Source organism: Micromesistius poutassou (assembly GCF_964030765.1).
Source record: "Micromesistius poutassou genome assembly, contig: SUPER_1_unloc_1, whole genome shotgun sequence".
NCBI classification, from domain to species: Eukaryota; Metazoa; Chordata; class Actinopteri; order Gadiformes; family Gadidae; genus Micromesistius; species Micromesistius poutassou.
The window spans coordinates 1-17325 of record NW_028180643.1 but is presented as its reverse complement, the minus strand read 5'-3'; the positions used below and the strand labels follow the sequence as shown (position 1 = coordinate 17325).

General features: G+C 45.2%; 1 protein-coding gene across 1 annotated transcript; it reads left to right on the top strand.

Annotated features, from left to right (window-relative positions):
- Window positions 1–323: 323 nt before the first annotated feature.
- LOC311338036 (NACHT, LRR and PYD domains-containing protein 3-like) lies at window positions 324–14473 on the top strand (the record flags this gene model as incomplete). The annotated part of the gene is made up of 11 exons (XM_084488953.1): window positions 324–406; window positions 3031–3147; window positions 4766–4832; window positions 5018–5240; window positions 5637–7464; window positions 7923–8096; window positions 8614–8787; window positions 9647–9820; window positions 11608–11781; window positions 11959–12002; window positions 13914–14473. 11 exons carry the CDS (start codon window positions 324–326, stop codon window positions 14471–14473), a joined length of 3618 nt encoding a protein of 1205 aa, XP_084345079.1.
- Between the last annotated feature and the right edge of the window lie 2852 nt (window positions 14474–17325).

Here is a 17325-nt window from a genome sequence, read left to right as displayed (position 1 = left end):
CGGTTTAACCAGCACAGGGAACAGTAGGTATATCCGCATTGTGAGTTTGTTCTTGATCTGACCCTTAGAGACCTCCTGTGTTAACAGATAAATAGTTATTAAATAGTTATTAGAAACGTCTGGGAGGCATCTCCACATCTTTACCCTCATTGAGAATAAGAGGGTCTATGAATATACGTCCAGGAAAGACCACCCTGCCTCTCATCCCCCAGACAACAGCCCCCTGTGACCGGCAAAAAGCAACTTATATAAAAGCAGAACAAACACTGAATGGCCGTAGAAACAATGTGTAGTTGTGTTTGTGTCCAGGTCTCCAGTCTGCTATGGATGAGGAGCGAGAGGAGGGGAGTCCTACCTCTAAGACCACTCTGTCTGTTGAACATGACCGTCAGAGCAAAGCTAAGAGGTAAGAAGAGGATCTCACTGTCTGTGACTGTTGTCCATCTCAGAGCTCAGCGGTGATATATCATAACTCCATCATTAGTCTGAGTAACAGCTGTGTGTGTGTGTGTGTGTGTGTGTGTGTGTGTGTGTATGTGTGTTGAAGCCCAGCGCAGCAGGAGAGAGCAGACTCCCCTGGACCCAGCTGTGTCTCCATGAAGAGTGACCGCTCTATGGATCATCCGCTTGCGTTTAAAGATGGAAATAAGTCTATTGAGAAAAGGTAAGGATTTATCTGCGATTATAGAAATACAGCATCTATCAAACATCCATAAATCCTGGTTCTTGTTTTTCTAGAAGAGTCCAGCAGCAGAGAGCAGACTCCCCTGGACCCAGCTGTGGCTCCATGAAGAGTGACCGCTCTATGGATCATCCTGTTGCGTTTAAAGATGGAAATAAGTCTATTGAGAAAAGGTAAGGATTTATCTGCGATTATAGAAATACAGCATCTATCAAACATCCATAAATCCTGGTTCTTGTTTTTCTAGAAGAGTCCAGCAGCAGAGAGCAGACTCCCCTGGACCCAGCTGTGTCTCCATGAAGAGTGACCGCTCTATGGATCATCCTGTTGCGTTTAAAGATGGAAAAAAGTCTATTGAGAAAAGGTAAGGATTTATCTGCGATTATAGAAATACAGCATCTATCAAACATCCATAAATCCTGGTTCTTGTTTTTCTAGAAGAGTCCAGCAGCAGAGAGCAGACTCCCCTGGACCCAGCTGTGTCTCCATGAAGAGTGACCGCTCTATGGATCATCCTGTTGCGTTTAAAGATGGAAAAAAGTCTATTGAGAAAAGGTAAGGATTTATCTGCGATTATAGAAATACAGCATCTATCAAACATCCATAAATCCTGGTTCTTGTTTTTCTAGAAGAGTCCAGCAGCAGAGAGCAGACTCCCCTGGACCCAGCTGTGGCTCCATGAAGAGTGACCGCTCTATGGATCATCCTGTTGCGTTTAAAGATGGAAATAAGTCTATTGAGAAAAGGTAAGGATTTATCTGCGATTATAGAAATACAGCATCTATCAAACATCCATAAATCCTGGTTCTTGTTTTTCTAGAAGAGTCCAGCAGCAGAGAGCAGACTCCCCTGGACCCAGCTGTGTCTCCATGAAGAGTGACCGCTCTATGGATCATCCTGTTGCGTTTAAAGATGGAAAAAAGTCTATTGAGAAAAGGTAAGGATTTATCTGCGATTATAGAAATACAGCATCTATCAAACATCCATAAATCCTGGTTCTTGTTTTTCTAGAAGAGTCCAGCAGCAGAGAGCAGACTCCCCTGGACCCAGCTGTGTATCCATGAAGAGTGACCGCTCTATGGATCATCCTGTTGCGTTTAAAGATGGAAATAAGTCTATTGAGAAAATGTAAGGATTTATCTGCGATTATAGAAATACAGCATCTATCACACATCCATAAATCCTGGTTCTTGTTTTTCTAGAAGAGTCCAGCAGCAGAGAGCAGACTCCCCTGGACCCAGCTGTGTCTCCATGAAGAGTGACCGCTCTATGGATCATCCTGTTGCGTTTAAAGATGGAAATAAGTCTATTGAGAAAAGGTAAGGATTTATCTGTGATTATAGAAATACAGCATCTATCAAACATCCATAAATCCTGGTTCTTGTTTTTCTAGAAGAGTCCAGCAGCAGAGAGCAGACTCCCCTGGACCCAGCTGTGGCTCCATGAAGAGTGACCGCTCTATGGATCATCCTGTTGCGTTTAAAGATGGAAATAAGTCTATTGAGAAAAGGTAAGGATTTATCTGCGATTATAGAAATACAGCATCTATCAAACATCCATAAATCCTGGTTCTTGTTTTTCTAGAAGAGTCCAGCAGCAGAGAGCAGACTCCCCTGGACCCAGCTGTGGCTCCATGAAGAGTGACCGCTCTATGGATCATCCTGTTGCGTTTAAAGATGGAAATAAGTCTATTGAGAAAAGGTAAGGATTTATCTGCGATTATAGAAATACAGCATCTATCAAACATCCATAAATCCTGGTTCTTGTTTTTCTAGAAGAGTCCAGCAGCAGAGAGCAGACTCCCCTGGACCCAGCTGTGTCTCCATGAAGAGTGACCGCTCTATGGATCATCCTGTTGCGTTTAAAGATGGAAAAAAGTCTATTGAGAAAAGGTAAGGATTTATCTGCGATTATAGAAATACAGCATCTATCAAACATCCATAAATCCTGGTTCTTGTTTTTCTAGAAGAGTCCAGCAGCAGAGAGCAGACTCCCCTGGACCCAGCTGTGGCTCCATGAAGAGTGACCGCTCTATGGATCATCCTGTTGCGTTTAAAGATGGAAATAAGTCTATTGAGAAAAGGTAAGGATTTATCTGCGATTATAGAAATACAGCATCTATCAAACATCCATAAATCCTGGTTCTTGTTTTTCTAGAAGAGTCCAGCAGCAGAGAGCAGACTCCCCTGGACCCAGCTGTGTCTCCATGAAGAGTGACCGCTCTATGGATCATCCTGTTGCGTTTAAAGATGGAAATAAGTCTATTGAGAAAAGGTAAGGATTTATCTGCGATTATAGAAATACAGCATCTATCAAACATCCATAAATCCTGGTTCTTGTTTTTCTAGAAGAGTCCAGCAGCAGAGAGCAGACTCCCCTGGACCCAGCTGTGTCTCCATGAAGAGTGACCGCTCTATGGATCATCCTGTTGCGTTTAAAGATGGAAAAAAGTCTATTGAGAAAAGGTAAGGATTTATCTGCGATTATAGAAATACAGCATCTATCAAACATCCATAAATCCTGGTTCTTGTTTTTCTAGAAGAGTCCAGCAGCAGAGAGCAGACTCCCCTGGACCCAGCTGTGTATCCATGAAGAGTGACCGCTCTATGGATCATCCTGTTGCATTTAAAGATGGAAATAAGTCTATTGAGAAAAGGTAAGGATTTATCTGCGATTATAGAAATACAGTATCTATCAAACATCCATAAATCCTGGTTCTTGTTTTTCTAGAAGAGTCCAGCAGCAGAGAGCAGACTCCCCTGGACCCAGCTGTGTCTCCATGAAGAGTGACCGCTCTATGGATCATCCTGTTGCGTTTAAAGATGTAAATCATCCAACTTCTAAGAAAAGGTGAGGATTCAGCTAATAAAGCAGAGCTATTGATCTGGCAGCCCGAGGATAATTTCCATCCCGCCTGCAGATCATTAATCAGAACATAAACAATCAGGATCAATTACCCCCAGGAGAAAGCTGTTCCTGAGCAAGAATGAGAGCCAGTTCAATTTCCTCCAATAGGAACCCGTTTTTTTTCAATTAGTCCCGGGACTAGGGCGGGACCTAAGGTGAAAGGTAGACAATGAAACTTGACATTTAACTGAGGACTGGACTGCAAAATATTAGTTCAGTTGGGCGGGACCAAAGCCCGTATGTTGAACTGCAACACGGTATGGCAGCAACAGAAGAACACACTCTGAGATGCACCGCATCACACATCAGTCCAGCTTCAGTGGAACACACCCGGTGGTTCTAAAGTTTGTTGAATCAAAGTGCCGAACCTCTCTGAACGACCACCAGAGGGGGCTAGAACGGTCCTGAACCAGAGAGCAGAACCTCTCTGAACGACCACCAGAGGGGGCTAGAACGGTCCTGAACCAGAGAGAAGAACCTCTCTGAACGACCACCAGAGGGGGCTAGAATGGTCCTGAACCAGAGAGCAGAACCTCTCTGAACGACCACCAGAGGGGGCTAGAATGGTCCTGAACCAGAGAGCAGAACCTCTCTGAACGACCACCAGAGGGGGCTAGAACGGTCCTGAACCAGAGAGCAGAACCTCTCTGAACGACCACCAGAGGGGGCTAGAACGGTCCTGAACCAGAGAGCAGAACCTCTCTGAATGACCACCAGAGGGGGCTAGAACGGTCCTGAACCAGAGAGCAGAACCTCTCTGAACGACCACCAGAGGGGGCTAGAACGGTCCTGTTGGGAACCAGAGAGGGGTACCACAGCCTCCCTCCGTGTCAGATGGCTTCTTGGTCCCAATAAGAAACCCTTCACAGACCGCATGCTAGCTGTAGAGTGATGATAAAGTGAAGAACAGTCTATCCGAACAGTACCAATGTCGGATCACACCATCCAGCACTTGGTGCTGGATTGATTCATGGCTCGGGGGATTTATTTTGACTCTTGATTTGTATGAATGCATTGAATAATGAGACGACTTGGAGCAGATTTTACATTTCTAATGCTAAAAGGTTCAATGTCTTTCAATATGCCCCATTCATTAAATCACCTTGAATTTATCTTTGGAGTGAAGTGATTTATTGAAGAACAGAATGTGTGTGTGTGTGTGTGTTTTCTCCACAGACAACCCCACCAGAGGTCAAAGGTTACTAGTGCTCAGTCTGTACAGCATCAAACAGAGCTGATCAAGGTGTGTACATTTCCACCAAGACATTTGACTTTAGCTCTACATGAACATGAGAAAGCATCTCTTGTGGAGCACATAGTCTCCAGGCTTCCCTCTTCAGACCAGCGGGACGTGAATCCAGGAGAGATGCTTCTGATGTCCTCAGTGAGTTCACACTAAAGTTCTCCTTGATGTTTGTTCTGTTCCAGAGGGCTGAGGAGAACGCACACGCTTTCCTAGACAAGGAGCTAAAGAAGCTCTGGAGGGTTCTCTACCCAGATTACCCACAATGCTCAGAGAGTCAGAGGGAGGAGGAGGAGGATGGTAAGAAGAAGGAGCAGAGGAGGCGCGCCATAGAGGGAGTGGTAGACATCACAATGATCTGCCTGATGGAGATGAACCAGGAGGAACTGGCCGACACACTGAGGGGCGGTAAGAGATTCACAATATCACAAATGCATTCTTGCTGTTCTAAATGTTCCTGAACATTTCCTGCATGAAGTCATGTGTGAAAGGGAATGGGGGGCAATATTCCAGGTTGTATCAAGTAGAATTTCCAGGTTGCCATCCGGTCATCAATAAGTGACAATGCTAAAAACATATATATACCAGAGCATAACTCAGTGGAAGAGATGCAACACTATCTTGTTATATCAGCATCTTGCATCAGTCACTTTCTACTGATACACAACAATGATAGCACTACTTAACAGGTTATAAGACACCTCTTAAGTAGAATTGATATAGCTATATAAATAACATGAAGTTTAGAATTGTACAGGAATAATTCAAATGTGTCCAATAATGTCAACCATTGTTTTGTCATAGAAACTGTTGCTGTTGAGTGCCAACATAAAATCAAGTCTCATCTGAAAGAGAAATGCAGGTGTGTGTTTGAGGGAATCCCTAAAGCAGGACAGCCAACAGGTCTGAATGACATCTACACAGAGCTCTTCATCACAGAGAGAGGCAGTGGAGAGGTTAACCAGGAGCATGAGGTCAGACTGATTGAAACAGCTTCCAGGAAACCAGCCAAGGAAGAAACACCAATCAAATGTGAAGACATCTTTAAACCCTTACCTGGACAAGATCAACCAATCAGAACAATAATGACAACTGGAGTGGCCGGCATTGGTAAAACCATCTTGACACATAAGTTCACTCTGGACTGGGCTGAAGGCAAAACTAACCACAACATACACTTCACATTTATATTCACTTTTAGAGAGTTGAATTTACTGGAAGGGAAAGAGTTTAGCTTGGTGGAACTTCTTCATCACTTCTTTATTGAGACCAAAGAAGCAGGAATCTTCAGATTTGACCGGTTCCAAGTTGTCTTCATCTTGGATGGTCTGGATGAGTGTCGACTTCCTCTGTACTTCCAGAACAACCAGACCTGGACTGATGTCACAAAGCCAACCTCAGTGGACGTGCTGCTGACAAACCTCATCAGGGGTGACCTGTTTCCCTCCGCTCGCATCTGGATAACCACACGCCCTGCGGCAGCCAATCAGATCCCTGCTGAGTGTGTTGACATGGTTACAGAGGTGAGAGGGTTCACCGACCCACAGAAGGAGGAGTACTTCAGGAAGAGATTCAAAGAGGAGACGCTGGCCAACACAATCATCTCCCACGTGAAGAAATCACGAAGCCTCCACATCATGTGTCACATCCCAGTCTTCTGTTGGATCACTGCTACAGTTCTGGAGGACATCTTCAAAAAATCTCAGATAGAAGAGAAGCCCAAGACCGTGACTCAGATGTACATCTACTTCCTGAGGCTTCAGTCCATACAGAGGGACAGGAAGTACCATGGGAGAGCTGAAACGGATCCACACTGGAGTTCAGAGAGCAGGGAGATCATTGTTTCTCTTGGAAAACTGGCTTTTAACCAGCTGGCAAAAGGCAACCTGATCTTCTACGAGGCCGACCTGGCAGAGTGTGACATTGATATCAGAGCAGCCTCAGTGTACTCAGGAGTGTTCACCCAGATCTTTAAAGAGGAGTGTGGGCTGTACCAGGACAAGGTCTTCTCCTTTGTCCATCTGAGCATCCAGGAGTTTCTGGCTGCCCTTTATGTCTTTCTGTCCTTTATCGAGACTGGTGTCAATCTGCTTTTAGGACAACTGCAATCGCTCTGGTCTATTCTTGTGAGAAACAAAGAAACAACAAAAAGAAAGCTCAAACTTTACCAGAGTGCTGTGGACAAGGCCTTACAAAGTAAGAACGGACACCTGGACTTGTTCCTCCGTTTCCTCCTGGGCCTCTCTCTGGAGACCAATCAGAATCTTCTACAAGGTCTGCTGGGAAATACAGCAAGTGGACAGGAAGGGAAAGACCCCTCATGCACACATGAGGAAACAGTGTCCTACATCAAGAAGAAGTTAAATGGAGATCTCTCTCCAGAGAGAAGCATCAACCTGCTCCACTGTTTGAATGAGCTGAACGACCGTTCTCTACTGGAGGAGATCCAAAAGTACCTCACATCAGGAAGTCTCTCCAGAGAATCTCTCTCCCCTGCTCAGTGGTCAGCTCTGGTCTTCATCTTACTGACATCAGAAGAGGAGCTGGACGTGTTTGACCTGAAGAAATACTCTGCTTCAGAGGAGGGTCTTCTGAGGCTGCTGCCAGTGGTCAAAGCCTCCAAAACATCTCTGTAGGTTCACTTATAACATGTACAACAATACACACAACACAATATACATAAAACTGGAATATAAGGTTAAAATAATATGCAAAAGATATCTGTAGGTTCATAACAACATGCATTACTATTCTACTCACAACATAATAAACATACTAGAAGAACTTATTATTATAAGTTATAATAATATACAAAACATCTCTGTAGGTGTACTATTAACGTATAATGTATAACAGTACACATAAGAGCATATTAAAAATAGCATAATATAGAAGTAGTATTCATTTAGAAAAACATTTTCAAACACAAATAAAAAAATTTAACATTTTACACCTGAAACATAAACATTTAAACATCTAATGATTGATGAAATATTTTTTCAACTAATAACATTCCTTCATTATGTAATAAGTTAAAGATGTGTTATTTTAATCACAGTCCCTAACATGTTCTGTTTATTGTGTGTGAAGACTGAATGGCTGTAATCTGTCAAAGAGATGCTGTAAAGCTCTGGCCTCAGTTCTCAGCTCCAACTCCTCTAGTCTGAAAGAGCTGGACCTAAGTACCAATGATCTGAAGGATTCAGGAGTGAAGCTGCTCTCTGCTGGACTAGGGAGTCCACACTGTACACTGGAAACTCTCAGGTCAGTTATCAGCCTCTTCTTCAAACTGGTTATTCTAGCTTCCAGTAAGTGCTGCTCCTGCCTGATGCATTTCTGTTGCTCTTTTCCCTGCTGACAAAACACTCCCTGGTTCTACACAATGTTAGAACATGTGAAGAAACGATCTTCGCGTACCAAACACAGCAGAGTTCTCCTGATTCTAACAGAACAATATCTCATTGAGTTGTAGCTATTGAGAAAGGAGCATTTGTTTAAGATCCTGTTTCACATCCATGTGAAGGAAGTTATACTGTCTTTGATGATGTCATCTCCCCACTTCCTCTTCCTGTTCTCAGACAGGGTGACACAGCTTTGTCTCCATAAAGTATCAATAAAGCTTTAACTTGTCCTCCAAATGGAATGATGAATACACTTTATAAATGTGGTTACTTTAGTATGAACTGCTCTCAACCAGAAAGAGTAAATGGTGCGTGTGTGTGTGTGTGTGTGTGTGTGTGTGTGTGTGTGTGTGTGTGTGTGTGTGTGTGTGTGTGTGCAGGTTGTCTGGCTGCCTGATCACACAGGAAGGCTGTGCTTCTCTGGCCTCAGTTCTCAGCTCCAACTCCTCTATTCTGAAAGAGCTGGACCTGAGTACCAATGATCTGCAGGATTCAGGAGTGGAGCTGCTCTCTTCTGGACTGGGGAGTCCACACTGTACACTGGAAACTCTCAGGTCAGTTATCAGCCTCTTCTTCAAACTGGTTATTCTAGACCAGTAAGTGCTGCTCCTGCCTGATGCAGTGTCAGGGTAGGTCAGTTTTAGTCAATGGACAAACAGTTACACCACAAGGTTCAATATCAGAAGACATTCAACAGATTTACATCCATAAAAGTGTGCACATAAAGTGAAGCAGCACGCAACTGACGCCCCCACGCGGACAAATGCCGTCTTTGCTCTCGTGCTCGAAAAGTATTTTCCTGCTCACTCGGTTATTTATTCTCCTCACAACACAATATACATAATATTGGAATAAAACGTATAATTATCCACAAAACATCTCTGTAGATCTACTTTTTATTTCAGTGTTATGAACAACATGTATTTTTTTGTAATACATGTTATTCATAGTACTGAAATAAAAAGTAATATTAATATTAGTGCTGTCAGTGAAATGCGTTATGACCGGCGTTAACGCAAACCCATTTAAACAGGGTCACATTTTTTATTGTGATATTAACGTTCTTTAATCTGAGGGAAAAACTGCCCAATCTGGCAACATTGCCTGAACGTTCTCACGCTCTAGCGTCAACGTAAATCAATGAGACCAACTGAAAACGAAGCCATATTAAACTTAAACTGTGATTCTGAATAAAGTATAAATGATATCGAAATTCTGTTTCGATATTATTATAAAAAATATATTTTATAAAGCTTTAACTTGTCCTCCAAATGGAATGATGAATAGGCCTACACTTTATAAATGTGGTTACTTTAGTACAAACTGCTCTCAACCAGAAAGAATAAATGGTGTGTGTGTGTGTGTGTGTGTGTGTGTGTGTGTGTGTGTGTGTGTGTGTGTGTGTGTGTGTAGGTTGTCTGGCTGCCTGATCACACAGGAAGGCTGTGCTTCTCTGGCCTCAGTTCTCAGCTCCAACTCCTCTAGTCTGAGAGAGCTGGATCTGAGTACCAATGACCTGCTGGATTTAGGAGTGAAGCTGCTCTCTGCTGGACTGGGGAGTCCACACTGTACACTGGAAACTCTCAGGTCAGTTATCAGCCTCTTCTTCAAACTGCGTCTTGGGGTTGTTTAATATGTAAGGGATGATCCACGACTAGGTGGACTGTTATCAATATCGATATGTATGCTATACGTGATGTAACTCTGGCCAGCTGATGTGAGGGTTAGGGGTTGTTGACCTGTTAACTGCTAGTAGGTTATGTATGTTATACGTTATGTAACTCTGGTCAGCTGATGAGAGCTGAGGAGTTGTCATTAGTGTAGACATGGTGATGAGGCTTTAGCCGTGCTGTGATCTGAATATAATGCACCCCTCACCACTAAAACATCACTGGCCATGGTAAAGTGAAACATATTGAACAGTAAAGATGTCCTTTATTAATGTGGCGGTGTGGAGGCTCTCAATGTGAATCTTAGGTTGCTCGACAACGCCACCTTGGGAATTGCACCCAAGGAATTATTATATATTATTTTACATTGATCAAAAACACAGGTTTGTTCCACTCAACAGGCAAGACACGTGGTTCCAAGTTTACAAAAATACTTTGTTTAATAAAATGTATATATTATCACAAAAATGAGCATTCATCCCAATCAGGGGCTGAGGCCTACTGGTGGGGAAAGAGCAGGTGAAGGGGAAGGGGACTCAACAGGAATAAATTAAAGGGAAAGGGTTCACCCAGACACACGTGGCAGTCACACACTGGTATCACCAAATCCAAGGAAGCACAGCACACAAGAATGAGGGACACCACCACCCACGTCACCAGCACCACCACCAGCCTGCAGCCACTGAGAAGGAAACAAAAAGGAAGTTACAACGGAAATAATTAACCCAAAATGTACAAAGCAATATACAACATAAAGCAGGAAATAGTTCACAAAATAAACTTAAATAATAAAGACAACAAAACAAAACCAAATGAAGGGATTAACTCCTAAAATCATTTGGCTCAAATTAAATGGATAAACAGGTTAAAGGTGTGGTGTCGGCAGTCCACCATGCAAGCCGGCTGTAGCCAAAAGCCAGCAACAGCAGCACCACCAAGCAGCACAGAGCAGCAAGGAATAAGTGGCTGCCGGAGACAAAGCAAGGGACAACGTCGTATATAGCAGCAGAGACAAACGGTGTGATTAGCAGCAGAGACAAACAGCAGACAAAGCTATAGACAAAAGCTGTGAACAAAGCAGCAGCGGCCCCAATCAGCTGGTGGCGGAGTCAGATAAATCAGATAAATCTATAGATTTCGGCCAGCTGATGAGCGTTCCCTGTCAATAAACATAAAATGAGTATGGCTAAGCTACATTTATCAAGGCTTTTGGAGGTTAGATTTAAGGTAGCATACCCGTTTTCAAAGTCAAACCTGCACAGGGAGAGGGAGGGAGAGAAAGAGACACACGGCAGGGGACATCTACCTGTGACCACACTAGCATTAGCTACAGGATAGCATTCGGTGTAACACAGAGAGAGAGGACACTTACCGCTCGAGAGAACCAGCGACTAAACGGAGCACGGAGCACGCAGTCGCTGCTCTGCAGTGAAAACACACCAGCTTTAAGCATGAGGACACAGTGATAAATGAAACGAAGCAGTAGCCGCAGCAGGGGCACGGAGCATTACCTGCAAGGGCAAACACCTGACCCGGAAATGATGCATCAGTGAGAGGACTTCTCCTGACTCTAACAGAACAATATCTCATTGTCCTCCATATGGAATGAATACACTTTCTAAATGTGTTTAATTTGGTACAAACTGCTAGATAGAATAAATGGTGTGTGTGTGTGTGTGTGTGTGTGTGTGTGTGTGTACACAGGTTGTCTGGCTGCCTGGTCACACAGGAAGGCTGTGCTTCTCTGGCCTCAGCTCTGAGCTCCAACCCCTCCCATCTGAGAGCGCTGGACCTGAGCTACAATCACCCAGGAGACTCTGGAGCTGCGCTGCTCTATGCTGGACTGGAGGATCCACGATGGAGACTGGACACTCTCAGGTATGGAGAGGACAGCTCTCCACTCTGGGACAAAGTCTCCTACAAGGGTTCAAGCCGCTGCTAGATGAAGCGGTTTGAAAAGGCAGCTGTAACTCATGTTGTGTAGAGAGTGATGAGACAGCAGATGATGAAGGTGAATGTTTCAACATGCTGCTCTCACTTTGTTTCCCCCCCCAGTGTGGAGCACGGTGAAGTGTGGAGGCTGAATCCAGTTCAGAGACGTAAGTGTTTGTTTAGTTTGATTCATCACAACACTATGGTTCATCAATTTATCTCCAGCCTGTATGTGAGCTCAGATCGTTCAGTCTGTTGTTTACAAAGGTGTCCCTTTGAAGGCTGGTGCAATGTGTGTGTTTTGGGAAATTCAAAAGTTTAATATCTTGGAAGGTTACGTGTGTGTAATAAGCTCATCATGCCGAACATTTGATGTATTATATGTTTTATCACAAGGTTGCCACAACACACACACACACACACACACACACACACACACAGACAGACAGACAGACAGACAGACAGACAGACAGACAGACAGACAGACAGACAGACAGACAGACAGACAGACAGACCAGGCGCGGGAAGTTGTTTTCGTCCGGGGATGTGTGCGGGCGGAGTTGTTGGTGGGGGGGGGGGGGTCCACGTAACGTTTATCGTCTCAGGCTGGTCGTCGAGGTAAAACTGATCGGCCAATGAACAGAGCGGCATTAGCTCAGGGGGTAGAGCGGGTTGGCTGGTAACCGCAAGGTTGCTGGTTGGATCCCCGGCTCCTCCTCCTCGCTGAGTGTCGAGGTGTCCCTGAGCGAGACACCTCACCCTAACTGCTCCTGACCAGCTGGCTGTCGCCTTGCGTGGCTGACGCCGCCGTCGGTGTGTGAATGTGTGTATGAATGTGTGAATGTCAGGCAATATTGTAAAGCGCTTTGGGTGGCCACTGGTTACAAGAAATGCGCTGTATAAATGCAGTTCATTTACCATTAACCATGCTGCTATCCACCAATGAGGCTGTTAACTATACATGTTATACTGTTATGCTGCCTATGTAATGAATTACACAACCAAGCAATGAGAAAGGCTTGTAATTTAGACTTTAGACACATTGACCTGTTGACCTGACCTGTTGATAAGGATAAGGATAAGGAAGCAGGCAACTTCAGCGTCCTTTTGAAAAATCGTAATCCTTCATTAGCTCTTTAAACCTGGGAAGAGCTAATACATTTCTTAAAATGCTACAGTGTCCCTTTAAGAGAAAAAAAGCAATTGATTGTGATTAATCACAAATTGTGCGATCAATTGACAGCACTAATATATACGTGTGTGTGTGTGTGTGTGTGTGTACACACCTACCAGTTCTCTGGTCCAACAGTTAAAGGCTGATTATGGTCCCACGTTCACGCAACGCAACGACCACGCAGACGCTTCAACGCAGTCTTGAACCTTTATGGTTCTGCGTCGGGTGTTAGTGAGCGGACCAATCACAGCCCTTGCTGCTGCGTCGCCTCAACGGAAGGTGACATTTTTTGGGAGGCGCACGTCAGGCCCTTGTGGTGGACGCAAGGAGGGTCCGCAAGGACGTAACTGTGTGTTCACACCAAACGCAACGGCGCGACACGATTCCATACAAAGTCAATGTAGAGACGCGAATCGGCGAAATTTGTCGCGGCAAAAACCTGCGGCAAGATTTGATTGATGGCGCGACATTTTGCCCTGTCACGGGCGAGCACGTTCACGAGGATTTGCAGCGGTATTCGCGTGAGACAGCCAATCAGCGTTCACTCCCTGGGTGAAGTAACGTGGGGGAAGTAACGTAAAACAGCCAATCAGCGTTCAACCAGCCGGGCCAACCGTTCCCTGCACTCGGCAGTGAACCGCAGCTTGGAGGAGAAAGTGATTGTTGCCGTTTGCGACTCCTGGAGCTCTATATATAATATGATATTATATAATATAATATATAAATATCTATATAATATATATAATATATACGATATATATAATATCAGCGTATATCAATGAATATAATATCATGAATCAGCGTTTTTTGAATTTTCCAATGAAAACGAATGGGGGAATTTGGGGCGAATAACCTGGAATATCTCGGGAATTATGAATAATATCATGTCTTGTTCTCCCGTCAGATGCCTGTGAACTCACACTGGACCCAAACACAGCCTACAGACGACTCTCTCTGTCTGAGGACAACAGAAAGGTGACGTGGGTTGAAGAGGACCAGTCGTATCCGGATCACCCAGAGAGATTTGACTCCTGGGACCAGGTGTTGTGTAGAGAGGCTCTGACTGGCCGCTGTTACTGGGAGGTAGAGTGGGAAGGATGGGTTTATATAGGAGTGACATACAGAGGAATCACAAGGAGAGGACGGGGTGGTGACAGCGCGCTTGGATGGAACAACAAGTCCTGGAGTCTTTTTTGTTATGATGGTGGTTACTCTGCCCGGTACAACGGTAGAGAGACAGACATACGTCTCCCCCCCGCTGGCTCTACCAGAGTAGGAGTGTATCTGGACCGGCCTGCTGGCACTCTGTCCTTCTACAGAATGTCCCGAGGTGTAGGAGGGTCCTCAGACACACTGACACACATCCACACCTTCAGGTCCACCTTCACCCAGGAGGACCTCCTCCCTGGGTTTGGGGTAGGGGGGTGGGGGTGGGAGGGATCAGCGTCTCTGTGTCGGTTGTAGAAAGAAAAAAACGGGTTAAACGGTTAAGCTTAACAAAGGGCACACACAAATTTAACACATTTAACACACAAACATGCGCACACACACACACACACACGTAGAGACAGTGAGTCACGCCCCGGGGGAGTTAGGGGCGTGACCCTCCGTGCGTGGCGCCCCCCCCCCCCCCCCGGCAGAGTTAGGGGGTGGGGGGCCTTCGCAGCTTCGCAGCAGATTATCTTTTTTTTTCTCGTGTGCCCACGACACGACACGTAGAGACACACACACACACTCACACACACACACACACACAGACAATCACACACACACACACACACACACACAGACAATCACACACACACACACACACACAGAGAGACAAACACACACACACAGACAGACAGACAGACAGACAGACAGACAGACAGACAGACAATCACACACACACACACAGAGACAAACACACACACACACACACACGTAGAGACAAACACACACACGTAGAGACAAACACACGCATACGCACACACACACACACACAGAGACAAACACACACACACACACACACGTAGAGACAGGTTTAGGGTAGAGTGGAGGGGGGTGAGGGAGGAGGATGAGGAGGTTGTTTCCTGTTTTGTTGTTTTTGTTGTCGGCTGTAGAAGACAACACAGGCAGACGGGCGGACATACACACACACGTACACACACACACACACACATGATAGGGGGATCAGTGTCTCTGTGTCGGCTGTAGAAAGAAAACACAGACGGTCAGCAGGGTCAAGGGTCAGGGTCACACACACACACACACACACACAGTAGACCCCCTCCGTGCGCCGCCCCCCCCCCCCCCCCCGGAAAGTTGTTGGGGGGGGGGGGGCGGATGGGGGGGGTTACGGGCTGGCGGAGTTGTTGACAGGGGGGGGGGGATTGCGGTCTGGCGGAGTTGTTGACGGGGGGGGGGCGATCTTGCACGGATCTTTCATTTTTCTTGTGTGCTCTAATGTTAATGTAATGCTGTGCTGTAATGCGGGGAGACAAACACACACACAGAGACAAACACAAACACACACAGACAAACACAAACACACACACAGACAAACACAAACACACACACAGAGACAAACACAAACACACACACAGACACAAACACACACACAGACACAAACACAAGCACACACACAGACACAAACACAGAGACAAACACAAGCACACACACAGAGACAAACACAAACACACACACAAACACAAACACACACACAGAGACAAACACAAACACACACACTGTGGCAACCTCGGGGAGTGAACCCGCCTCACTTAAAACTGCACTTGAATCTCTTGGGTGTTAAACGTGCCACAACGGCCCGCTTAATCAAAAAGAAAATTCAAAAACTTTCTTATAAAAGAAGTAAAAGCTGGTGCAGCCACAACGGCTGGACTCTCCTCCGTCCACCCAGAGAGAGAGAGCCCTGAACGGCTGTGGAAGCCTTTTGAGCAGGGGTTGAGGTTGGGTTGGGTTGGGTTGAGGTTTCCTCCCGCCTCCTCAGGTGCTCTGCATCATGGTGATTGCGGCCGGGTTGCCACAACACACACACACACACACACAGACAAACACACACACACACACACACACGTGCACACACACACGTGCACACACACACACACACACACACACACAGACAAACACACACACACACAAACAAACAAACACACACGTGGACACACACACACAGACAAACACACACACACACACACAAACAAACACACACGTGGACACACACACACACACACACAAACAAACACACACGTGGACACACAAACACACACACACAGACAAACACACACACACACACACAAACAAGGGGGTTAGCTTAGCAGGTTTTATTAAGATTGAATCTTTAATTTGAAATCACATGTTTTTTATGCTACAGTTTTTATACATTTTCATGAACAGTTTTGTTCTTAAGGATATCATTATTTGTGTCCTAACAAGGAAGCTGATTTAAAGCAGATTTTATATTTCATTCATAATAACCAGGAGGTCTGTGTTGTAAATGACTTTAAACTGAGTATTGATTCATCGTGTTCTGTTGGGAACCAAACGGCAGCAGAACATGTTCAGTTATTAAAGATACGTGCACACCTGTTTATGATTAGTAAAGTCTGCAGCTTCTATTGTTTCAGTCCTTGTGTTTATTGTGTACATGTAAGGGACTATTTTTCTGTTGCATTTGTTAATGAAGCATAATTTTAATAAACAACTCAGTGGATCAACTGAATGTTCTCGTATGTTCAGCCCATCATCATTCTCCTTTTATTACTAAATAATGTTACATAAGTGCCTTAAGAATAATAATTTGTTAATCAGAAATTATAAATAAAACAACAAATGTTGTTCTGATATTATTCTGGGACCTCCTCCATGGGTTTTGGTTAGGGGGGGGGTTGCCTCAGTGTCTCTGTGTCCGTTGTAGAAAGAAACCACAGACAGACGGCTGGACACACACTCTGTCTCTCTCTCTCTCTCTTTCTGTCTCCCTCTCTCCCTCCGTCTCCCTCTCCCCCCGTCTCCCTCTTTCCCCCCCGTCTCCCTCTCCCCCCCGTCTCCCTGTGATCCACACTGTGGATCAGAGTGAGCATCCGTTAACCTGCTGACCACTGATTGGTCAACGAGCAGCAGGTGTGCCGCCTCCCCAGCCCCAGCGTCCAATCAGACTCAGAGCAGGTGAGGCTGCTGAGACCACACCCAGTTGGGTTTCTCTCTCTCTCTCTCTCTCTCTCTCTCTCTCTCTCTCTCTCTCTCTCTCTCTCTCTCTCTCTCTCTCTCTCTCTCTCTCTCTCTCTCTCTCTCTCTCTCTCTCCCCTAGTGTCTCA